At 55.3% G+C, this 24,896-nt stretch overlaps 1 protein-coding gene across 1 annotated transcript in view; it reads left to right on the top strand.

Moving 5' to 3' along the window:
- The window catches only part of NLGN2 (neuroligin 2), a 39,858-nt gene continuing 14,962 nt past the window's right edge, over positions 1 to 24,896 (top strand). The window contains exons 1-3 of the mRNA XM_088142070.1: positions 1 to 445; positions 11,166 to 11,907; positions 18,302 to 18,358. Of these exons, the coding sequence (XP_087998196.1) occupies positions 11,442 to 11,907; positions 18,302 to 18,358 (523 nt within the window). The 5' untranslated portion in view covers positions 1 to 445; positions 11,166 to 11,441. The remainder of the gene's footprint in view (positions 446 to 11,165; positions 11,908 to 18,301; positions 18,359 to 24,896) is intronic.

Here is a 24,896-nt window from a genome sequence, read left to right as displayed (position 1 = left end):
GCCCTGACGCGGGCGCTGATGCGGGGTGGTGGGCGAGGCAGGCGGCGGCGAGCGAGCGAGCAAGCGAACGGGCAGCGGCGGCGGCGGCACGGCGGGCAGGGAGGGGCGGAGGGCGGTGGGCGGCAGGCAGGGAGCGAGCGCGCGGCGGCGGCGGCGGCGGCGGCGCTCGGTCCAGCCTCCGCCTGCTCCTGCCGGCGCTCGGCCTCCGCGGCGGCCCCGCTTCCCGCAATCCCCCTCCCCCATGGCCTTCGGCTGAGAGCCTCCCCCCGCTCCCGCTCCCGCTCCCTCCCCCCAGGATGCGGGCAGCGCGCGTCGAGGGCGGCGGAGGCGGAGAGCCCCGCGCGGCTGCACCCCAAGACCCGGCCAGCGAGCGCGGAGCCCAGAGGCGGCGGCGGCGGCGGCGCGGCGGCTGCCGCTTCTCCTCCCGCGGCGGCTGCTAAGGCCGGTAAGGACCGGGCGGGCAAGCGCGGCGGGCGGGCGGGCGGGCGAGGGCGGAGGGACCCGTCTCCCCAGCGCCGGCATCGCTGCTGCCGCTCCATTTTCCCTGCGCTCCGCTCTCGCCCGCGGACTGCCCCCTCCCCGCAAGCCCGCATCTCCCTCTCCTCTCGCAAGCTTGGCCCCCCCGCCTCCCGGGCGCCCCTCTCGTGCCCCCCAGCTCCGAAATTCCCATTGGCGCGGAGCCATTCGGGGACCAAGGCCCCAGGTGCTCTTTTCCACGCGCTCGCCTCCCCTCCGGGCTGCTCCCACAGTCCCTCCGCCATACCCTTCGAAGGAAAATCTCCCCCCCCCCGGTAGATTTTCCTGCTGGCAGGTGGCTTCTGATGCCTCCCCTTCGCTCCGCAATGGAGGCTCCCCCTCCCTCCCTCCCTCCCTCCCTCCTCGGATGCCCCCCTTTCCCGCTCACCCCAGCTGCCGCCTTCTCCATCCATTTTGGTGCACCCCCGGACACCTGGGCACTGCCCGGCTGGACGCCTCCCTCGCTCCCCTCCCATCTTTGGGCCCGCCCGCTGCACCCCCCCCCCGGCCCCTCCTAGACCTGGGGCCTTTTCCAAGCAGCCGGTGGGACTGGCTTTGTCCCCCAGTTTGGCTCCCTGGAGGCTGAACGTGGCTTTGGGGGGGGGGTGCGGTGCTGACACATACAACACTGCCTGGCAAGCGAGCCACCCCCACCGGTGGAGAGGAGAGGTGGGTTGTGGGGCACAGAGAAGGAGGCTGGGGGGGTCGGAGGAGAAGAGAGGTTCTTGGGGGGGACACCGGATCGCGGTGGGGGGAGGAAAGAGCAGCTGTGATCAGAGCGACAGCCCAGCCGAAGGAGGAAAGGGAGGGGGCAAAGCTGGCCCTGGAAGGGAGGGAGGGAGGGAGGGTCTCCCCTGGGCCAAGCGGCAGTGGAGGCAGCAGCAAGGCTGGGGTGCATCTGTTGGGGGCTGCTGGAGCCCAGAGAGAGCAGGCAGGAGCATCACCCGGGGCTTGGGGGGGCACTGCCAGGGGGGCTCTGGAAGTACCCCCTGCCCCTCTCCAGATGGGGGCTTGCTGTTCCAGGAAGGATAGAGGGTTCTGGGGTGGATGCAGGTGGGGGGAGAGGGGCCCCTTGAAAAGGAGACAGAGAAAGAATCCGCCTTGTGGCCTCTGGCGGTGAGGGAGCCCTGGCCCCCGGCTGTGAGCCTCCTCCTGACCCTGCTCAAGGACCACCCTTAAGGAAGGCTTTGGGGTGCAAAATGCAAGATTCCCTCCAGAGCAGGCAGAAAGCCCCCTTCTCCCCCTTAAGGTTTTCTAGCTTTGGGGGAGGAAGGCAGAGAAGTGTGTAGAAGACCGAATGGGGTGTGGAGAAACGTGCAGAGGGGGAATCCCCCCAGGTCCTTGTCTAGAAACTAAACTGAGCAAAGGAAGAACTACTTTGTCCAGCCACAGCAAACCTGTGAAACTCAATGCGGCAAGGAACAGCAAGGCAGCTTGAAAGGGCCTGGAGGTTCTGGGAAACTGTGGCCCTGGGTTCAGGCCATATGCTCAGACCGTAAATATAAATAAATAATAGGATTCAGAACTGCTTCTAGGGACCTTACCTGGAAGGGGGCTGTCCCTGAATGGAATGGGCAGAGAGGGGCCCTAGAGATCAGGCCCTCTTTCTGCCTTGGGGGCTTCAATGCCTTCACCTTCCCCTATCTCCCCCCTCCCCAAACCCCCAAGGGAGTCTGTAATGCAGCACATGTCCCAAAATCAGACTTACAAAAAATCTGGTTAGTTTGAACCCTGGTAGCTGTTTTTTGATAGGGTGAGTGCAGTGCGTGAGCTCCCGTTTGACTCACTATGGTGAACCCAGAATAGAAATTTAATAGACTGAAAAAAGTAAAATGCACCCATAAATAAATACGGTTCATTGTATGGTGTGAACCCTGAAAGTGGGGCTGATCAAGGAAGCAGGCTAGGCGTGTTGGGTGAACGCTGGGCTGGACGTGCGCTCCAGACTTCTGGGTTCCAACCATGCGCACTCTTGCTCAAGCTTGCTTTGGGACCCTCCCAACTTGATGCCACCCCAGCCAGGCAATCCTTGGCCCAGGGAATCTGGGAACTGTGGCCCTAGCCCATCTGGAAGCAGCTGATCTAAGTTTCTCACATGGGGGGGAGGAGAACATGTGGGTTGCTCAGACCCATCAGCCTGAGTGGATGTTGTTGTCACTGGGTGGGTAAGCTTCAGCTCCTCCCCCTTGGGTCAGGGGCTCTCCCTACCCAACCAAGTGCAGGAACAAAATGGGGAGAGGGTTATGCATACCCTGAGCTGCCCTCTGGGGCAACTGCCCCCACCCCCCGCCCACAAACTCGGAGGCAGGCCTCACAGCAGAGCAGGGGGGAGGAGAAATAACAGGGACTGAGCCTTATTCAACCTTTTGCTGGCGAAGCTGGTAGGGGCTTATGGGATCTGTAGTCCTCCAGGCCCGGAGGGGGCCTGCCTGCTTTCGATTTAAGAAAGATCAGACTGCAAAGGATGTTGGAGGCCGTAAAGGGGGGCCTCTTGTCCAGAAGCTGTGAACCCCAGATTCCAAGCGCTTCGGTGGGGAGGGTCTTCATCCCCCTCGGCCTGGGCCTTGGAGGCCTCCTTACCGGCTGGAATGTGGGAGGCTGGAAGGCGGCTTTGGGAGAGGACCAAGGCAGAAGGTCCGATGCAGAGTGTCTTTTGACAAAAGGAGACCTTAGTGCATTGGGGCTTCAGGCAGTGAGTGAGCCCTGCCGGTTCGGAGGGTTAGGGATTCTGGGGAGAGTGGACGGCGCCCCTGTGGCCCGACCAGTCTATCTCTGGGACCAAGAGCGGGCTGCTTCTGGCTGGCCCCGTTGGACTGAGGAGCCGTGTGGGAAGGGCCGGCGGCCCCCTCCCCAAAGCCTGGCCCTTTACTCGCTGCGTGCTGTCACTGAGAAAGGTGCCATCGGAACCAGGCGGTCGGGAGGCAGAGAGAGGAGAAAGGCGGGGCGGAAGGCAGCCTTGCCCCCCCCCCCCCCGCACCCTCCCGATCTGCTGGGGCTCCAAGTCCCAGAACGGGGGCAAGGGATGCTGGCACATCCGGAGGGGAAATGGGTTGGTGGCAGCGGGGGCTGTGCCCGGGAAGGGAAGGGAAGGGACTGAGCTGGGCTTTGGGCGATGAGAGATTCCTGCAGCGAACGGAGCGCGAACCCAGAGCCCCCGGGCGCTCCTCCGGGCCTGGCGGTGAGGAAGCCTTTCTGCTCCTTCCCAAAGCCGGGGGCTGAGCAGGACTCTCCGCCCCCCCCGGAAAGCCTTCTGGGGAATCGCGAGGAGGCTTGGGGACCCCCAGCACCGCAAACGGGTCTGGGGGGATCGCCCCAGCCTCCGAGCAGGCAGAGCACAGCAAGGGCCCCGGCTTTGTCGGGTGGCCCCCGAGATGTGCGGGACGAGAGTGCCGTGGCAGCAAGCCCGGCCTTTCCAGGCAGGGAGGGGGGATTCAGGGGTCCCCCAAGCCCCCCTCCTGGCCCATCCTCCCCAGCGCCGGCCTCTGCACCTGCCTTCCCGCCCCGCGACGGGGAGGGAGCTGCGTAGTAGCACCTGGGGGGCCGGGGAGCCTGCTCTGCGCGGGCGGGCGAGTGCGGCGCCGGCAGATGGGTCTCGGGCTGGATCCTGGCCTCCTTCCAAGGGGGGGGGGGGCTCCGCGTGCCCCTCGGCGGCTGGGCCACGCCAGCCCCGCGTCTCTCGACAGCCCTTCCTTTGACGTCCCTCCGTACGTCGATACGTGTGTGTGTGTTTGTGTGTGTGTGGCGCGTGTTCACGCGCCCGCCCGACGTGTGTGTCCCCGCAGTGTGCTTCTGTGTGGCTGCCGGGAGCCGGGAGGCGCGGGGAGAGGCCCGATCGGCAGCCGGTGTCCGCCCCGGAGCGGGAAACCCGTAACGGTCCCAATCGGGGAGCTTAATTCGCCGGGAGAAGGGGCTCCTGGCCGCGGCCGGGGGAGGGAGGGAGCCGACCGTCCCCCCCCCCCGCTGCATTTTGGCAGATGGGCAGGCATCGTTGGCGCTCTCGCTTCTTGCTTACCTCAACGCCTTCCTTTCGGTCACTCGAGTTGCACGTATTTGTCTAAAGTAATGGTCCGAGCAGGACCAGCCAGCGTTTCCTCCCTCCCTCCCTCCCTTAAACCCTCTCCCAGCCTTTCGCAGCCTTCTGCTGCTGTCTCTCGGTGTCTTGGATCCCCACACCCATCATCCCCAACTGGCTGGGTGGGGGGCAGGCAAAGAGGCAGGCAGTTCAGTCCAGCCCATCTGGAGGGCACCGGGTTGGAGAATGCAGATCCAAGCCCAACCCAGGCCCAGCCTCCCCCAACCTGGCACCCTCCTGGTGGTCTGGCCTTCACCTGCCAGAAACGCTGAAAGCCTGGAGGTGATTCCTTCCCATTCCGGGTTTCCCTGCAGGGAGGGGGGGAACCCTTTGGCCCTCACTCTGGGTTCCCCTCCACCAGCTCCAAGGCAGGCGTCTTTGCACCTGTTGCCACCTCCTTCTCCTCCTCCTCCTCCTCCTCCAGGTGGCACCAGATCTTCTCTAGGCCACGTTCTCCCCCAGCCCTGGAACTGTTCCTTCCCCTTCCCCTTCCCCTTCCCCCTCCCCTTCCTTGTCTCCCAGTGTACCCACAAGGGGAGGGTTCTTCCCTGTTGTGGGTGGGGGACCTCGTTCCCTGGCCAGCCTCCTCCCACCCATTTCCCCAGCAGGCAAATCAGGTGGAAGATGCAGGATCTGGGCCTCCTCTTGCCCGGCCGGCCGGCCGCTCTGGCCCTCTGCCCGCTTCAGAGCTGGTGGCTCCCTTGGTCTGGCTGGCCTCCAGCAAAGCTTTTTCTATTGAGGATTCTGCTTCCGGCTCTGGGCCCCCTCCTCCCTCTCTGCCAGCTGCACGGAGAGGCAGCCAGGCGCCTGGAAATCCCCCTCCCCAGAAGGCCAGAGCCACAGGCGCAGGAGGAAGCCCTGCCCCAGCCCTGCCCCTGGACCTTCTGCCCTGGGTACAGCCTCCGCTCTCCCTCCCTCCTAATCAAAGGGACAAACAGGTTCACACAGCACACTTTACCAGGTCAGGCACTAACTTGAAGACTGACCGTAGCTGGTCATTTTGTGGATTAGCTTCTTGTGTGAGTTCAGCCCATCAGGTGACTGCAAAGTATTGTGCAAACCAGTGTTTCTCAACCTTGGCAACTTGAAGATGCCTGGACTTCAACTCCCAGAATTCCCCAGCCAGCATGGCTGGCTGGGGAATTCTGGGAGTTGAAGTCCAGGCATCTTCAAGTTGCCAAGGTTGAGAAACACTGGTGTAAAACACAAAAAGGATGAATTTGAGAACTAGTTGAGCGTCCTGTCTGGACCCCTGACCCCTTGGACTTAGTGCTGCAGGAGCAAGATCCTTCCGGCGTGGCAGAAGGAGAAGACTTGCCCAGGTGGCTCCTTGGTCTCCTGCTGCCAAGCCTCATCCACCCATGGGAAGGAACCTGACACCGTACACGTCATCACATCATGGTGCACGATGACATCATAAGAGGTGATGTCATCGTGACTTCCAGTGGATGTGTGCGTGCACACCTGGTTCCTTCTTCGTGCCCTTTGCAGAAACTTACTTATTTCTTGGGGATTCCGATGCACATCTGGGATCTGTAACAGCTGAACACCCTCCAGTTGTCTTGTGGGGTGGAGAAGGATGGCACTGATGCCAAGGAATCCCAAATCAAGCCTAAATCCTAAAGCTTCCAAGTGGCGGCACCAGATTTGCCCGTTCCCAGATGCGGACCAGGTTCTCTTTGATGTGGCTTAGCGCATCCTGTGAACCTCCACATTGCAGTTCATAAGCCATGCTTTATGGCTTTGCGGGATGTGCACACTCAAAACTGTGGCTTTTTGAATAAACTGTGGCTTTGAACAAAGGGCAGGACAGGTCCCTGGTCTTCAGCTGACCTCGCACGACAGGGAAAACGACATGGCAAGGCTGGCCGATAAAATACCGGCATGTTTTTTGCAGGGAAAAATGGTTGGTTGCCACATGTGTCTTCCAAGCCCCATCTCCCAAGCGTGGGGCAGCCCGCTGCCATTTGGAAAGAGGCGTTCTCATCCTCCCCCCCTTTTAAAAATTGATGTCTTATTCCTGGCCGGTCTCCAGAACAAAACGAAACTCAAAGGTAGCAGCTGGTCATCGGGTGACTGTGGAAATCTCTGTAAATGCTGCACTTTGGCATCGGGAGATGCTAAATTATTTTTCCACCAAGCTCTTAGCCGTGCTGGCTGGGGGCAATGGGGGTTGTAGTCCAGCTTCTGTGAGGTGATGGGTGTTGGGGGTGGCTGTTCTCGCCCAACCCTGAGCAACTCCCCAGAGCCTGGAGCAGAAGGAGCCATTCCCTGGTGCTTTCCCCCTAGAAGGTGGGCCCCACTGTGGAGGGAGGGGGCAGTCCCCTTGCATGCAGGCCCCACTGAGCTCCTAGGCGCCCCAACTGGGAGGTTCCCCCAGTTGCGTGGGGTGATGGCAATGGCACTTTGCAGGAGGTCTGTTTGCATTTGCTCATGGGGAGCCCCTTAGAGTAAACCTGGTTCCCCCCCACTGGTTGGTGGCTGCACAGACAGCCCTCTGCCCAGGCCCCAGCCTCCCCCCAGACGGCCATTGTGCAGGGCCCAGTGAATAGGAGTGGCTGGATCTGGGTCCAGCAAGGGCCATCACCTAAAGCAGTGTTTTTCAACCTGGGCAACTTTAAGATGTGTGGACTTCAACTCCCAGAATTCCCCGGCCAGCATGCTTTAAGATGTGTGGACTTCAACTCCCAGAATTCCCCAGCCAGCATGCTTTAAGATGTGTGGACTTCAACTCTGGCTGGGGAATTCTGGGAGTTGAAGTTCACATATCTTAAAGTTGCCCAGGTTGAGAAACACAGACCTAAAGCAGTAACATGGGTCATTTATACGGGCACAGAATATTTATGTGAGCATCACTGGGTCTGTGAACATGGCTTTGGGATTTAGTAGTTTGCAGAAATCCAGCTGTGGTCTCTGTCCCCGTGTCTCGTGGAAGAGGGCTGGCATGAGGTGCAAATATGAAAGCCTTTCAGTGGGTTAGTTTTAACCCCCAAACTGGTGGAAAGCGACTTGATTGGCGCTCCTGTGGCTGGGAGCCCCCACGTTCAGCCATGGCACCCCTGTGTGAGTGAATGGGCGCTTCCTCTGGGTTCAGACATTGACCCATAAACGAAATTTGCTGGGTTCAAATATAAAAAGCACACATCAAAGTTAAAAATGAAGAAGCTTTGCATCCTGTATGGATGCAGCTGCTGGTTAAGGGGATTGTGTGACCCAACCTGTGTTGCCATTCATACATTAAATGAGGGCATGGGGGCAGACAGACTGTTGTTGAAACACCACTAATCCAGATAAATGGCTGTGAGCCCCAGAATGTCCTGCATTTCTCTGGGTCTAAAGCATTGTTTCTTGACTTCAGCAACTTTTAAGATGTATGGACTTCATCTCCCAGAATTCCCTGGCCAGCATGCTGGCCAGGGAAATCTGGGAGATGAAGTCCACACATCTTAAAGTTGCTGAGGTTGAGAAACACTGGTCTAAAGGAACAATTGACCAGGGGCATTAACTCATCCTAAAAGAGAGACAGAGTCCTGGAGAGGCCCCGTGAAACACTCCGTCCTATTTCTTTCTTTAGTTTTCACTTTGGCCCTCACTCTCCGGCCAGATGGGGGATTCAAAAGATTGGGGTGTGGGTTAGCCCTTGACTTTGTCTGAGGTGGCGCTGACCCTGGTTATGTCACTGCAGATGAAGCTGTATGTGAGGGAGGACATGGCATTCTCCAGGCCTCCACAGAAGGAGGCCGGAGGACCACCACGAGGGGCCTTGATTGAGTGTGCGGCTGGGGGAAAGGGCGGAGGGAGTCGGCCAGCAGGTGGTACACTTGGCCGGCCGTGTGATGCCAACACAGCCCATGCCCAGGGGCTCAGTGCAGACAGACCTGCAGCAGTCCTGCCGATAGAACTGCGTCTAGGAAGAGAAAACCAGAGTTTCTCAGCCATCGTGGTGTTCAGTAGGTGCCCCGATGCACAGCAGGGTTTCGGAAGGCCTTGCTTGGTAGGAAAATTACCCGTGTGTGTTCGGAGGTGCTCTGCTCTGCTCTGCTCTGCTCTGGCACTGACGGCATCGGCGCCTGGGGGATATCATGATTTCATGGCTCAAAGACTGCAAATTCCATCATTCCTATTATTTGGGTAATGATGTCATGAATGTGGATGACATCACTTCCCCCTCCCCTGCAGACGCCTACAGCTCAGCAGGAGCCCCTGGAAACTGGGAAGGACTCCCCCGTGCTTATGAATGGTTTTGAGGCACATTCATCAGTTATTTCTTCTGTGTGTTGTGATTCAGAGATGCAGATCCTGATATGAAAAGGTCCTTTGGTTCCAAGGGTGAGGAATAAGGTTTTCCACGCAGCTGGGAGAATGCAGAGTGGGTTTTTCAACCTCGGCAACTTTAAGATGTGCGGGCTTCAACTCCCAGAATTCCCCACCCAGGGGATTTTGGGAATTGAAGTCTGCACATCTTAAAGTTGCCAAGGTTGAGAAACACTGATGTAGAGTTAAGACAAGGTCTTCCGCCTTGGTGCAAAGGCAGGTTCCTTGTCTTGCAAATTCCAGCAATCCCCCAGCCCAGCTGATCCTAGGAGCGCTGGGAATTGTGGTTTAGAAAGCAGGTCAAGTTTTAACTCAGCAGACAGTCTACTGTGTTCTTCCATTCCATAGTTTTGACCCTGCTGACGGGATTATGAGACTTGAAATCTTGCATGCCCGGAGGGCACCGGGTAAGGGACTGCTTTTCTCACCTGCAGACATTGCAAAATCTCTAGGTGGGTTCCTATGATTTGCAAGGCTCAGTGGGAAGGGAGTTGGGCACTTTGGGGTCCTGGGCGTAGTGAGAACCAGCCATCGGCTTGGCAGGTTGGTTGAGCGAGGCCATCCCATTGAGACATGTTGGGGATTGCCCAGGAGACGAGCACAGCTGTTGGGCTTGTTAAGCTGGGTTGAGCATTTACCGCGTTGTTGGTGTCTGGCTTGGGACCCAGAGGCTGAACTGAGTGCAAATATCCGACCTCCATCGCCCCGGGCCAGTTTGGAAGACCATGGATGATGTGTGTGTTAGTCCAGCTCACGGACAGTGCCCTTCCGGGGCAGACTCAGTAGGACAAGCGACGCCTAACCAACAGCAGCCCGCCGTAGCAGACCTTTTGTTGTGGTGGGCTCCCCGCTACTCTCCTCTGCATGTTGCCTCCGTATCCTTCCCTTCTCTCCTTCCACCCTCATCAGCATCCCTCCATCTCCTGGGCTCCTCCGAATTTAGCTGCATCCAGCCATCCAGCCTGCTCGCCCTGGCACCCCACGCCCCTTCCTTCTCTCTGCCCCACCCCACGCCCCTTCTCTTGGTCTGTCCTCCGTTCAGTCCCAGGTGTGGGGCGCCTGGTCTCCTGCCTGCTGATCCGCTGCGCTGGCCATCCGTGCGTTAGTTGGAGGGAGTTGGGTTCTGGCACCCCCTTCCGGCCCCTCTCTCTGGGCCTTTGGATTCTCCCAGACGCAATTTTGTACTAATTACATGTTCCTGCTTCTAATTGCCACATTGTGAATGATAAACAAAAAACTCCAATTTTATTTAATTAAAGACCTGGGAGAATCCACCAGGGAGAATTGTACGGTGAAGACTCGGGAGCTGGAGAGAACGCCACAGCCCTCTCTGGAGTGGATCCTCCCAGGATAATGAGGCCGCTTAGGCCCGTGTGTCTCCATGGGCTTGGGTTATCAAGCAGAGTTAGCGATGGCGTGCCTACCATTTTCCTGAGGCTGGGGTGGCAAAGCTGGGCAGACAGCAGTCCCTGGATGAGTACCAGAAGTGGGACACCATGGGCCAGGAGCCACTTGGTCTCGGACACCTTAACTGTCCTTCCAGACCAGGGGAAACCAAAGACGGTGACCTCATAATCTAAGGGAGCCCCCAACCTGATGTCCTGAGGCCTGGGCCGTGGAGGGAGAAGCCACCTGGACATCTTCAGGTAGCTACGCTGACTCCTGGCATGTCCCCAGATGGTGAAGATACACGCAGATCCTCTTTCAGAATGCACCCTTCCCAGACACAGGAGTTGTTATGGGTTGGCCCTGGACTGGGGACCCCTGAGCTCTCATCTCATTCCTCTTTTTGTGGGGGATCAAGGATCTGGCTTGCTTCTGGAAACAGCCTTGGGCATCCTTTTGGGGCGGGCTGGGTGCTTTGGCTGATGTTGACGAATCCACCCTGATGCTTCCCACTCCCCTCTGGGCCCCCAGAGTTGCTTACCATGGTCCTTGGCTGTTCTCCCTTGAAACTAGGTCTGCCCAAGATGCTGGTCTGTTTGTGGTTCAGCATCTCGTGGGAAGCCCAGCACGGGAACTCGGCCTGCATGTTTAGCTGTTGTATGGTTTGGGCATCGCCGATTATGTCAGCACGGCCACTGAGTTTCACTGAGGCAGGTTTAGGGTTGGGAGAGATGGGGGTAAGCAAAATTTGTCTCCTGGGCTCCCCGAGGCGCAGAAGGGCTGCTTCTTCTGTGCCCGCCCTGCTCCCGCTGGCTGCCCTTTCTCTGCCGCCTCTGGTTGACCTCCCGTTCTCTCTTCCCCGTCCCCCAACCTCTAGGTGCCTCCCTCAGGCTTCGCTGGAGGCTGTCGTGCTCTGGAGCCGCTATGGAACGCAACAGATGCCGTTTCTCTGCCCGAAAACTTCCGTGGGTCTCCTGCTAAGACCGCTGGGTTTTCTAACCTTCTGGGCTCCGCCGGCGGCTTCTCCGGGTTATTTCCTCCTCTTCCTCCTCCTCCTCCGCTGCTGCTGCTGCTGCTCCTCAGGTCGGCTGCCTCTGCCTCGGTCTCCCCCCCGCGAAGGACGCTCTCTGGCCTCGCGCCCTCTCCGGCCACCATGTTCCTCTCACCCCCGAGCCTCGTCCTGCGGGTGCTGAATGTCCGGGCGGGCTCCGCCCTCCTGTTCTGGCTCTTGGGGCTGACCCTCCGCTCGCCGCCCCTCTCGGGGCAGAAGCCCGAGGACAAGTACCCCGTGGTGCCCACCAACTACGGGAAGCTGCGAGGCATCAAGAAAGGCCTGAATAACGAGATCCTGGGCCCCGTGGTCCAGTACCTGGGCATCCCGTACGCCACGCCGCCCGTAGGGGAGCGACGCTTCCAGCCGCCCGAGGCTCCTGCTTCCTGGTCCGAGGTGCGCAATGCCACAGCTTTTGCTCCTGTCTGTCCCCAGAATATCCATGGCATGCTTCCAGGGATTATGCTGCCGGTCTGGTTCACCGACAATTTGGAGATTGTGGCCGGCTACGTCCAGAATCAAAGCGAAGATTGTCTCTACCTCAACATCTATGTCCCCATGGAGGACGGTAAGCACGGGGGGAAGCAGGGAAGGGGAGCAGACACGGTGGTGCCGGCCGGGGTCTTACACCCCCTCTCTGTCCCGCCCACCTCCCAAGGGGGCTTCCCGGCCAAAGCCCCTTCTCTCTCTTGGAGGGGCAGTTCTTCCCACCCCCCAGCCTTCTTCCAGCCCCCTGGCTGCTCTCCAATGCCGCGTGCTAACTTCACCCCTCCATCCGACTGTCCATGCTGCCTAACGCGTGCCCACCCTGCTTCCTGGGGGTGGGGGGGCTTCGGGCCCCTTTCCTTGAGGACTCCCTCTGCAGATGCATCAGTGGCGGCTGGCCCCGAAGGGCGGGAGTTCTTGCTGTTTTGGCTCCCGGGGTGGGGCAAGAGGAGGCAGCCGTCTGTCGCGGAAGGCGTGGTTGGAGGCACCCCCACGAGAATCCGCAGAAGCGTAGCTTTGCCGCCCTTCCGGGAAGTTTCGGTCCATCCGGCGCCCCCCCACTCTTCTTTCAGCCCAATCTTGCGTGGTCCCGGAGGAGCCACGACTGACGTGCATTTTGATCATTACTCATGATAACGAACACACAGCCTTTGTACATGTCTGCTGCCTCCTCTGGCTGGTAGAATTGCATGAACTGCCGCCTTCTCCTCACACAGATTCCGGGCTCTGCCTTGGCCGGGGTTGCCCCCGGTTTTTGGGCAGGGGTGGGAGGGGGGTTCCCAGCCCATCTCGAGATCCTCGGTGCAAAACAGGCGCCTTTCGCCTCAGCCACGGTGCCTTCCCCAAGGGAAATGGGCCAGCAGAGGTATATAACTGGGGGGACAGGATACGCTGAAGGAGATCAGAAGCTTCCTGGATCCGGGGCTCTGCTGAGAATCTTCCTAGCTTAGCAAGACATGTGCCGCTCTGCCACGCAGCCTGGAGGCTGTGAAACCAGGATCGGGTGGAAGTTAGAGCAGAGCCTGCGGGACTGTTTGGAAGCCCTCTTCCCATTTACACAAAGGGAGGGACTCACACAATTTGCAGGTCTGGATGCCGGGGACCCCCGCCCCCGTTAAACTTGCAACTCAGCTTTCCCCACTGAAAATGCCCTGGCCAGGACAGGAACAGATACGCAACTTCTGAATAGCCCAGGTTGGGGACACTATGACTCTTCATCCTGCTTACTGAAGTTCCTGATTCTACCCTGCCCCCCCCCCGCATTATTCAGCCTCAGTAGTGTGGCTGGAGCAGGCATCCCCCCCCCCAGCTTGCATCGAATGCTTATGCATCTGGCTGTTCTTCTGTCTGGACAGCTTCTGTCCCCCAACTCTTTTCCTGGGTCTGTCTGTCTTGGGTCACGTGAAGACGCCCTTTTCCACAATCATTCTGCGTTCTTTGCTTCCGCTTCTCCCCCTCCCCTGAAAGAGCAAGGGGATTGCCTGGGGTGGGGTTCAGGGGTATCCGCAGGATGCGGTCAAAAAGGTCAAGATGGCGGCCACAGTGGTGTGATGCACATTAAAGAAACCAGGCAGAGCTTCGGTTCCACCGTTCTTGCTGCCACGTTGGCATTTTTGACCATATCCTGGCCCATACGTTTATTCATTTATTTCTCAGTTTGCGTGCCCCCTTAATTAGGCAGCTGCTCCCCCATTTCCCGCCTCGCCTGAAACCCTTCCAGAGCCCCCTCTATTCCTAACCCCGGCGCCCCGAAAGTTGTCTTCCACAAATTTGGCCTTCCGCTCCCTGTGCTGGAGGGGCAGTCCTGCGACCCATCTGGGCTGCTCAGCTGCGACTCGGGCACCCTCGCCCTGGGCCGTCCCTGCTTCCCAAGCCCCTCTGGACTGGCAGGCAGGAGCCCAGCAAGTGTCCTACGTAGTGTTGACTCTCCAGGCTCCTTGCTGAAATTTCTGCCTGCCTGGCGCACGGTGAATACCCGTCTGCCTCTCTTGGTGCACACACACATGGGCCGTCCTCGGGAAGGACGGGTGCCCGGCGTGGGTCTCTCACCCCAGGGACAGAAATGCTGCCCAGGGCCTCCCCTCCCTGCGCGGGGCTTATTTGAACCTGCCCCCCATCCTGGCTGGGGTGAGAGAGGCTGAAGGGGGGGTGTTTCTCCTGCCTTTCTTCTCCCCTCTCCCCCGCTGGGCTCATTTCTCCTTTTCCATGGCTCCCCCGTTTCCTTCTTCCCTGCCCAGCCATCAAACCTCAGGGCTAATCCAAGCCTTGCCAAAGTGTGGGAAATGCGGGGGGTGGTGGGGGTGGGGGTGGAATAAAGGGGGTGGTGGGGAGAGGTTTTAAAAAAATAAATGAGAAAGGGCTGTGGGGTTGGAGGAACAGCCAGCCTTCCCAGTCTCTTCTCCACCGCCCCCCCCATTTTCTAGCCCGCCGTCCTTTTGCAGCATTGCTAAGTCAGTTGCCTTGGTAACAGGGAAAAAATTGCATTTCAAAAAAAACAGCTAAAGCGAATCCCAAACCGGTAGGCAGGAAAACAAGACAGCTGAGTGTCCTTTGCTGCTGCTGCTGCCGCCGCTGCTGCCGGAGCAACCCCTTCTGGAGCTGGTATTCGCTTCCCCACCTCTTCTCCCCCCTGCTCCCCCCCCCGCCCCTTTGTCACTCTGCCGTGTCACACGTGCCTCTTCCAGATTCCCCTCTGGGCACCTGGGCAGGAAGACCTCAGGTGCGCCCCCTCCCTCCATCAAAGGGGTGCGGGGTTCCCCTCTTCGGGGGGGCAGGGAAGCAGCAGAGCCCTCTTCCTCCTCCGGCGTGGGGGGGCTGGAGCTAGAGAGAGAAAGGAGGACAGGCGGGGAACGTTTCTGCTGACGTGAACAAGAAGGCATGCAAGTTTACATCAGGTGAAAGATGGTTTAATTTGGAGAAGGGGGGCAATTCCATGCTGCTGCTCCAGATAGAGCCTCCTCGTTTTAGGACCCTTGTGCAACACGCAGGGTGCAAGATTTCTCTGGATTCTTTCCCCCCATCGTCTCCCCGCCTTCCTGTAATTCCTGGCTAGTAAAGCGGATAAGAGTAAGACCCACCACAGCAATTCCCGCCCCCGCTCCCCCGGCAACAGATACCTGATTAGAGAAATCTGTTTGTTGGTTACTTGAATTCGTTTGGATGTCATGCCCCTATAATTAGAAGTCAGCCCCACGGAGTTCCGCGGTGCTGGGTCGAAGCATAGGAACCGTAATTTGAAGAAGGGGGAACCGTGCTTTCCTTGTCTTAGGTGACCCCCATTTCCATTTCAGAAAGGACCGTCATAAAAAGGGAGGCCTCTTTCGGGGTGTTGCTTGGTGCCAGCTGTGGCTTTCCAAGAATTTCTATGAAAAATAATTAATTGGGGGGAAAAATTGGCTGATTAAGCAGGGACGTCTGTTTAGTCAATTAAAGAGGTTTCCACTCAATTATTCTAACCGATTAATCCATTAAAAGTTTATACCCCGAATGATAGCAAAGACAATTGTTATCACTACTAACACTTACGACTGTTACCAATAACGTGGTTACTAATAAGGATCCGGAGCCGGAGTGAACCACGAGGCTGAGTCTGTGGCACCACCAAGTTAGAGCTACTGGAAGGAGAGGAACTCTGTGCATGCTCCCTTGTGCCCCCTTCCTTCCAAAGGAAATGAGGCGGGATGCAAAGGACCCCCCCCCCGCACCGGTTCTTTTGCTCAGCTGTCCCGACCAAGGAGAGACTTTGGAGGAAGCAGCGGTCTTCTCCAGGGTCTCAGGGTCCAGACCCTCCACAGGCTGAACTGCAGCCCTTTCCCCCAGGGGCTTCTCCCCTGAGCGGGCTTGTAATGGTCTGTGCAATTTGGAACCGGTTACAAGCTTTTCCAGGGGAGGAATCACAGAGAGGGGAGTGCTAGCCTTTCACAGGTAGCACTGGGAAGGTCTGGAGAAATTATTTAGGAAGACGGAGCCGGTACAGATTTCGCTGCTGCAAGAGGAAGCATAATTTGGGGTGAAATTGGAATCGTTCCTTTCGCTGCAAAGATTGGTTGTTTTCTCAAAGGCTTCCACTTGACGTAACCAAAGCAAGAGTAATTCTACGCTTCATGTTTGGAGCCCGGGGAATATATCGGCAACGGGCAGCAATCCTCAAATTGTATCTCTCCCCCCCCCAAAAAAAAGAAGGAATGCCACAGGTCCTGATAGCTGCCGTTTCCTAAGAACTGGTTTTGGGATTCTGGACTCACTATGTTTTCCATAGCTCTAAGAAAAGAAAGGCGTTGCAGAACAAGGAAGTGATAAATCTGAGTTTATTACTCAGATGTGGACAGACAATCCATTTGACAGACAATCCGAGGGCCACTTCCCCACCTGATCTTCTTTTAATGGGAAACCACGTTGGCCTTCAGCAGTTCCAGGAAATGACATCTCATCCTATTTATCTCAGCTTCCTCAATCAGGTGCCCCCCACCCCCAGGTTGGCACAACACCCTCAGTGGGGGACGGGGGGAGTTGGTGTCCAACACATCTACAGGGCATGGGGCTGGCGGGCCAACAGGATAGGGTGGAACATGATCTCATAGTTGGAGCACCCTGGGAATTGTAGTTCTGGAAGGGAAAACGAGAAAGACTCCCAAGTGCCAGGATCTGGGGGGAGTGGGGAGGCCAGTTGGGGAGGGTCGCAGGGAGCTTCATGACCAGGTTCATGAGCCGGTCCTCCTGGGCTGCCTGAGAGTCCTGGGCCCGGAGGACTCTCCCACACCCTTGCTCTTCTTCTGCTTTTCTCTTCCTCCCTCCTCCTCTCACTGGCCTCTTGCTTTAACCATGGTGAGAAAGCTGTCCTGTCTTCATCCTCAAATTGCCAGCATCCCCTCGTTTATGGGAAAGAGGGCAGAGAGAGAAAGGGGGGACGCCTTTCCATCATGCTTTTCCCCACTGGGCCAGCCGAGCTGAGCGAAAAGTCGCCCCCTTTGCCCTTCCCTGGTGTCCCCTCCGGCCATCAAGACTCACTTCCCCAAGCTTTCCAGTTGTGGCCACGCTCCTGCACTGGTCCACCCTGCCCCATCCTGGCTGACAGCCCCCATCCTGGAGGCGGTAGCCGCGTGGAGTGCTAGACCAGGAAGGAGCAACATTGGAGGAGCTGAGGACCCCACTCAGCCTCCTGACGTGCCAGAGGGCCCCAGAAGGAACAGGGCAAATTGTGTGTGTGTGTGTGTGTGTCATTCTGGGGGGGGACGACAGGAGGGAGAGGTTCCCGAGAGCCCAGAATCCCAGTTTCCCATCAGTTTGGGCAGTTTGGGGGCTGGTGGTTGAGATGAAGGTGGAGCCCTTTGTCTCCTAGAAGCTTCCCAATTTTGAAGAGGAAGAGAAATGAAAAAAACCGCCCCAGGTACCCCTTTCCTCCTGTCCGTCTTCCCTGCGCCCCTTCCGGGGGAGGGGGCTTACTCCCTTCTGTGGTTCGAGCACCCGGGCAGGAGAGAGCGCCCGGCTGGGCCCTCGGTCTCTGCCAGGCAGGGACCAGCTGCGGGACCAGCCTTGGGATGGCCACAGCCGCAGAGGGCAGCCCCCAGACTTTCCGCCCCGCTGTACTGACCAAGACCACCCCCTTCTGGCTTGAGAGCTCCCTGTCCCTGGAGGCCGGGGGTGTGCGCGAAGGAGGTCAAAAAAGTCAAGATGGTAGCCACGGCAGCCTGATCGAAGCCCCACATTTTTATGCGTGTTGCATGCACAACACACGTCAAAAGGGGGCAGGCTTGCGGTTGCCATCTTGAATTTTTTCAGTAGAGCCCCTGCCTTACCGCAGCTGTCTTGGGGGTGCTCGAAAAGTCCAACTTTCTCTCCAAGAAGATCCCCCAAACTGCACACGCTGTTGCCTGCTTTCCGTTCAGCCCCTCTCTCTCGCCTTCCATCTTCCTCCTGGCAGGATCGGTTGATCGCACGATGCCAGGCAGGAATCCAAGCGGTACAACCTTTTCAACCCATGAATTATCTGGCTGGGGAGATTCCACCGCGGTTGGACTCCTACCTGTCCGTCACCCGTGAAATGCGCAGGAACCCAGCTAGAAAAAGCAGTAGGGCTGGACCCCAGAATCAGCCCCCTCCACCCCCCACTCTTGGGGTTTCCAAGTTTGGGAGAGAAGATTCGTTTCCATCCATTTCCGTATTTAACCGTCCGCAGCTGCCCGATCCCTTTGTTTCCTCTCTAACCAACCTTTAATTTCACAGCTTCCAATTTCTTTGTATTTCTGTGTCATTTTTTTCTGGTGGGGGAACAGGAAAAAAATAATCACGTGCACACACATTATACGCACATTCAATCCCAGGAAAAAAAAACCCTAAAGATTGTTTGTATTTTGCTTAAAAAAAATGTTTTTTTCCCTTTTTGATGAACCAAAAACAATCTCTTTTTTTCTTGATCTTTCTCTCTCTTTTTTTCCCCTGTCCCATTTTTCTTTTTTCTTCTTTTTTCTTGCTCTTAGGTCCGCTCACGAAAAAGCGTGAGGAAGCGTCAGCTAACAATCCCACTCCAGACGAAGGTATTTTTTCTGCATGTTTCACAATCTTGCTTTTTAAAATATTTTCCTTTTTTTTGGTTTTTACTTCTTTTTTTATAAAAACCAGAACAAATGATATATATAAACTTTTGACCCCACCCCTTTTTTCCTTTTTTTGGTCTTCTCTTTGAACAAAAAGCCCCCTCCCCTTCTTGTTTTCCAAAAATCATCATGATTTTCACCAGCGGTTCAGTTTCCTCCCTTTCTTCAGCTTGTCCTCTTTTTTTCTTTCTCCCCTTTTTTTGGGAAGGGAAAAATGCCCTTTACCCAAGTAGGTCATTAGATAGAGGGGCTTAAAAGACTTTTTGTTAAAAAAAAAAAAGAAGTTTAGCTGGTTTGGGAACTGTATGTCAGGAGGTAAAATATTCTTCAAAGCTAACCTATTGTCCTGTTGTAAATTAAGGTGGATTTTTCTGGAGGATTGACCAGGGTTGTTCCCTACAAGACTTATTCAACAGTGAATTTGTAAAAAGAAGAAAGTTGGGGGGAAGAAAAGGGTTTGGCTGGACAGAGAGTCTCTTTGTGTTCCTGGTTAGGTTAGTTTCCCACTTCCCACAACAACTGAACATTTAGGAGCAGCGTTTCCTTCCAAGGGGGCCTCACTTGTCACAATCTGTAAATATTTGAACGGGTTTGCATTTGGTTCCCCTCTGTCCCGAAGAAGCAGAGAAGACAAGATCCCATTTTTCTCCTGAACCCATTTTTGAGAAATCTTGGAGGAAACGTGCTGTGTTGTTTGCTCCTCAATGCCACTAGAGGAAGGGCTGTATGTCCCGGGTAGTAAAGAGGGGGATTGGCCTGCCCGTGGTGCACCACGGAAGCTGCGGCCCTGGGATGATGTGGGTCTCGGAAGCATCTTAAGATGCAAGAATCAAAGACCGACTTTCCAGATCGGAATTTGACCCAGCTTGTGCCACCAGTTGCGCTTCTCCACCGCCTCCATAACCCCTGGACCCAGCAGCCAAGAGGGGAGGTCCAGTTTTCTTGGGAAGTGCCCGCTGGGTCTAGATTTAGAGTGTTGAAACAGGGCAGTGCAGGAAAGAAATCTCCAGGATCAGGTGAGGCTCCCTGCGTGGGGCCGAGGGAGAATGACATGGTTCTGTGGCCTTGGGCTACTTTGCTTAACTGGAAACGGTAGCGCTTCTCGACAGGCATCCTCCCTTATAGCCACTGAAGCAGATGTGATGTGTTGACTCCTAATTCCATGCTGGATGGGAGTAAAAGGAATTGGAGGCCAAATAGGGGGCACCAGAGTTATGAAAGGTAAATGTAGCTCCAGATAGTCTACTCTGACTGCTAGTGACCCTTCAGGAAGAGTCTTCTGGTCCCTGATCTTCAACAGAACCAGCTGGGGCTGAAGTGGAGCGTTTTGTAGGCCAAATGGCATTCTTTCCACTGAGCTGCGCCCGTCCCCAGGTTAAATTTGCAAAACGCTTTTTGAAATGTATGGACCTTAGATTTGTCACTGAGAACACGAAGGAAGGAAGGAAGGAAGGAAGGAAGGAAGGAAGGAAGGAAGGAAGGAAGGAAGGAAGGAAGGAAGGAAGGAAGGAAGGAAGGAAGGAAGGAAGGAAGGAAGGAAGGAAGGACTCCAAAATGAATCAATGGCTTTCTTTCTACAGGACAATAAAGTCTGGGGGGAGAGGTAGGAATACAAAAAGGGTTCAGTTGATTCAGTCGTTAAATCCACTGGAAAGAAAAGACAGATCAAGTCATGCAGTGGCTTAAACCAACCCAATCCAGTTAGTACTATTGTGGGAATACTTAAACCCAGTCAGTTCACCCATTCTGCCCACCCACTCCTCCAAGCAAAAGAGCAGGGGAGAAAGAACAGCTGGAAAAGCAAGCCTCTCCATTACAGAACCCCCTGGCAAGGCCTGCAGCTCAGAATAAGCCCCCAAATGCTGACTGGCTGTTTTGGTCAAGCTGTGCCTATTGCTCTTTACCTGGCCAGTGGGAGGGGCTTAGTGATGTCATGAAGCCTTGCCAGTACTCTTCTGGCCCAAGGGCTGATGGGATACTGCCAACTTCCAGGAAAACATGGGTGGGAGCATAGTCCCCCCCACAAAAGGATGATTTAACCAAGTTAGTGTGATTGTGCATTGCCAGAAGCACCCAAAAGGAGATTTTACAGAGTTAGCGGCTGATGAGATAAACTGGTTTATGTGACCAGGACTAGAATCTTGCTATTACAACGATGATGATGGTTATCTTATTCAGTGGTTTTGCCAGTTGAAGCTGATGTTTTTATTTGGGGTTAATCCCACTGAACTGGGCGAGGCAGGTGCTCCAATTTTTGAGCGTGGGTGTGGTTTTCGGTCACAGCTGATGGTGAAATGGGACTGTGCAGCCCAAAAGGTGCTTTTCGGCAGGCGGGGCTGTGAAATCACGCCCCCGCCCCCCGAAGATTGCTTTGTCCTAGGGTTATGGAGTTCCAGCTGTTGTTGTGCCTGGGAAAAGCTGCGCCGGGTTTCAAGAGGTGCAGAGAAACACTCAGCGGTGCAAAGCATCCTTTTGCCTTTCAGCTGGAATCCACGCCGCCCCGCCCTAAAGCACTTGCTCGTTTCCGTGATTTATCTGCCGTTCGTGTCCAAGAAGGGGGCAAGTAAATGGCTGAAATAAATGAAATGCACTTTTTAAAAAAGACGTTGCATAGCCGTTCCCAAATGATGGTGAACGACGTCCCAGAGATCAATATTGTCAACAGGGGGGTAATGGCTGCAGGAGGGAGGGGAGCGTCAGCGGAGACTTATTTCAAAGAGAGCTGGAACATTATGGTGGGTGAGGCAGAAGAGGCGTTGGGGGAATGGCAGGGGTTGAATAGAAATTGGGCCCGGGGAGGAGCAGTTGTGTCCTGCCCTAATTATTTCTTAGTATAGGAGTTTGGGTTGCGTCTCTTTGGGGTCTTTCAACCCGGTAAAGAAAATGATCCAGGATGGTGGCTAATTCCCAGCTATTGTGGGAAGCAAAACCTTCAGCGTACATACTGGTTCGGGGGGTAACAGCATGAGCAGCCCCGATGATGGCTTAGTCCTGTCCTCCCCCCCCCAAGGCACCACTGTAGATCAGCATTTCTCAACCTTGGCAGCTTTCAGATGGGTGGACTCCAACTCCCAGAATTCCCTAGCCAGCATGGGGAATTCTGGGAGTTGGAGTCCACCCATCTGAAAGCTGCCAAGGTTGAGAAACACTGCTGTGGATTCTTTACCCATGATTACTTTTGAGGGCAACGTGTCATCTGAACAACAGTCTCTTATGGGCCGGCGCTAGCCACAGAGAGAACCCATGCACTGCTTTAATGTGCCCCCCCCCTGCATGTCTTAACTGGATCAGCCGCCTCTCTGCTTTCAGACAAAACCTCGGCTTCCAACCTAGCAAATGGGACGAGGGAGTCCCCAGTGCATCCCTCAGGTATGCACAAGGACGTATTCACCCAACAGAGCACGGTGTTCCAACCGGCAAGAGTCACGTCTTCCTCTTCGCCTTGATGTGGAAGCTGGAAGTTTCTGCCGTGGGCTCAGCCACATTCCCTGTTATCTCTGAACTCTGGGAATGCGGTTTCTTTTAAAACTGTGGTTTCAGAGCATGCCGGACTCCAAAGCCACAGCTCAATCCTGGCTTGTTGTGACAAACCACAATTTTAAAGAAACCACCGTTCTCTGGATTTGGCCGCAGAAGGTGAACTGTGGTTGGTGTGAAGGAGTGAATGTTTCCAGTCTTCTTCAGCAATGCAGGGAGGGAGGAGTGTGCAAACCTTACATGATAGTACGTAGTGGGGAAACATGGCTTGGGGTGATCAGACTGGCCCCACAGTTACTTCCTTGCAACTAAACAATCTGCACACAACTCCAGTGCTCAATGGAGTAGCAAAAGGAGCTGAGTTGTAGAAAGAAAAAAATCTTAGGTAGAAAACTAGGAAGCAGGCAAGGTGGAGATTTTCCCCTATATATATTAGATTTCTACTGACCGGGATTTCCCTCCCCACGTTTTCTGGGAAAAGCTGCGCTGATTTGAGGGATGTTCAAAATATTGAGTCTCGGAGACGGAACATTTGGGGAGATTCCAGAAGGCTCCTCCAGATGACACTGATCAGCCTATTCTAGAGATGGTCCAACAGTTTTCCTTCCAGAACAGGAAGTGGCTCGTGATGTTCTTGATGTGGTGTGGCCTGAGATACCAGAATGGAACATTTTATCTAATGGATGTAGATCTTGGGATTCTCCCCATTGCTGTACTGTGTAAGGTGATCCTGACTAAAGTAAGAAAGCCCTGAGATGTCATCATGGCTTATGTCTGAACGTGTAGGGAGACATAGCTTGGTGAGCAACATCACATTTCTCTTCCATCTAATGAGAAGGAGAACCCCAAAGAGCAGAAATAGAGAGTGGGAAGTTAACCTTTGACTAAACCCCTAAAATCTGTGATTCTGCTGAAGGGGTAAATTGTGGCCTGTAGGGGAACTTTGTGCACCATAGTTTAGGAAGTCTTCTTCCCCTTCAGTTGGTCTAGCTTGCTCATCGTGTGCTTAAAAAGGCAGGATGAGATTTAAGGAAGAACGATAAAGATAAAACCATAGAGAATGTCGCCTCGAACCAATGCCAGGTCAGAGTTAAACACCGAATCTTTTAATGACAACCCTATTGCTAGTTTCTATCTGGTGCCGAGAGAATAAAAACAGGGACGTCATCTGAGCTTTTCCGGGGAGGATTTTCCAGATGTGGGGTGCCTCTCCTGAGAAGATGTTCTCCTTGGTCTCTCCTATTGCCTATTATTCCATGGGGGCAACTGAAGACCCCCACTGATGATCTTAAAGAATGGGGAGCCAGCTGGAACCAGATATAAGGTCCTCTGTGTGAGAGTTAACTTCCTTACCTTCACTGGCTCTTTCTCAAGAGGCTTCAGTTTCGAAAGTCAGCTCCTAGTTCCTACAGGGGTGACAGTGGAACCGTTTTGAGTTGGTGCAAGAGTCCCCAAAGGCACGGCTTTTGAACATTTGCTGGCTTGGAAAGGCACACTGATTGTTTCCATGGGCCTGGCAGGGAATCAAAATCCCCACCTACGCACCTCCTGGAGATTGGCTCTCCCTCGATTCAGTCCTGCTGGGAAACGCCTTGCAGCCTGCTGGACCATCAACCGTGCATAGAATGGCCTTGGTGCCTTCCAGATGTTTTGGGACTGCTGGCTGAGAATCCTGGGAGTTTCAGGCACCATATGTATGTGTTTGGAACGCCTAGTTGGCAATGAGCAGGGAGTCTACAACTCGCATGAGATAAAGATAGACGTTCGGACCATCCCTCAGCAAGGAAACAAGAACGCGTGCTTCCCTACAAGAATTTGTTGCTCCTGAAGGTGGTGATGGCTTAGGGGGTGTCCTGTTGAAGGGCAGCGAGTCAGACTTCTGGAAGAGAGAAGGTGAGGAGGCCAAGTCAGAAGGTCTAGAAGCAGAGAAAGGGTCAAAACCAGGTTCTTGGACAGTGGAACACAAGCATTTGTTCTTCACTGGTGACCTGGCAGAAATTTAGTTGTCCAGAAAGATCTCACAGTTCTGGGCAGAGTCTAAACTCAGTAGCTGTTGCTGTAGCACAGGATTGTTGCAAATGTAGAGCTTTTGTACTCCGTTTTGGAGGACTTGCCAAGCTCAGCTGTTCACTCCTAAGGCTTAGCCTGTCAGAAAATTATTCGTATGTAAGAGCTCCTGGAATCTGCTTTTTGGGGGATGGTCTTCCTTGCAAGTCAGCCTTCTTTTGTTTGCTGAATAGCTCAGTAGCCTGCAGGGTCTGCACCCTGCAGGATCTCCTCTTATATATCAAAGCCAGTTTGGGTCAAAGTGGAGTTGGGTTCCCTGCATTTCAGTCTGGTCATTTGAGGATGTTCTCCAAGGGCGGTGCTTCTCAGCATCTTAGAATATCTCCGGCTCTGTTGGAAATGAGGTGCTGGGTCATCAGGACCAGACTTTTGAGATAACAGGTTACATTAACTTCAGCCAAAACATATCACAGCAATCTTTGTTACTGGAGGTTGACAGCATCTCAGGACTGTCCACGAGAGTCCTGCTTGCAACCATAAAACATGAGAAATTGCAATTAAAGTCGTAAATCAGTTTAGGGCCTTACCAGAAAGAAGTGGAAGAACTGAGGGCAGGCAAGCCTGGTCTTCAGGCCAAGAGGTCGCACAGCCAATGTCCAGGGATGGTACAAATGGTCGATCCAGGACATTCTGAAGAGGGGAGACATGACAGCTCGTGACAGGGTGGGAGCTGGGCAGCAGAGGGAGGGCACGGGTTCTTACCAACCCTTCAGATAAGGTGATTCCCATATTGGCAGTGATGTGGGGTAATGCACGGTGTCTCAGGCTGAGCGGCATCTCATCTCGAAATTGCAAGTGTCTTTTCTCCTTAGGAACCAGGAAGGGCCTTGCTGCTCAGCATGGCTGGCTCCTTCCTCTGGGGCGAGAGGATGTAAGACCACAGCAGCCCCCTTAGTGGATGTGGAATCCTGCAAGGACGCCGAGCCTTGGATTT

The sequence above is a fragment of the Python bivittatus genome, unplaced genomic scaffold (assembly GCF_059951505.1).
Source record: "Python bivittatus isolate LINGU-HERP-01145 unplaced genomic scaffold, Pbiv_v1 ctg000370_np1212, whole genome shotgun sequence".
NCBI lineage: Eukaryota > Metazoa > Chordata > Lepidosauria > Squamata > Pythonidae > Python > Python bivittatus.
The sequence above is the reverse complement of the archived record's forward strand: the minus strand, read 5'-3'. Positions and strand labels throughout refer to the sequence as shown.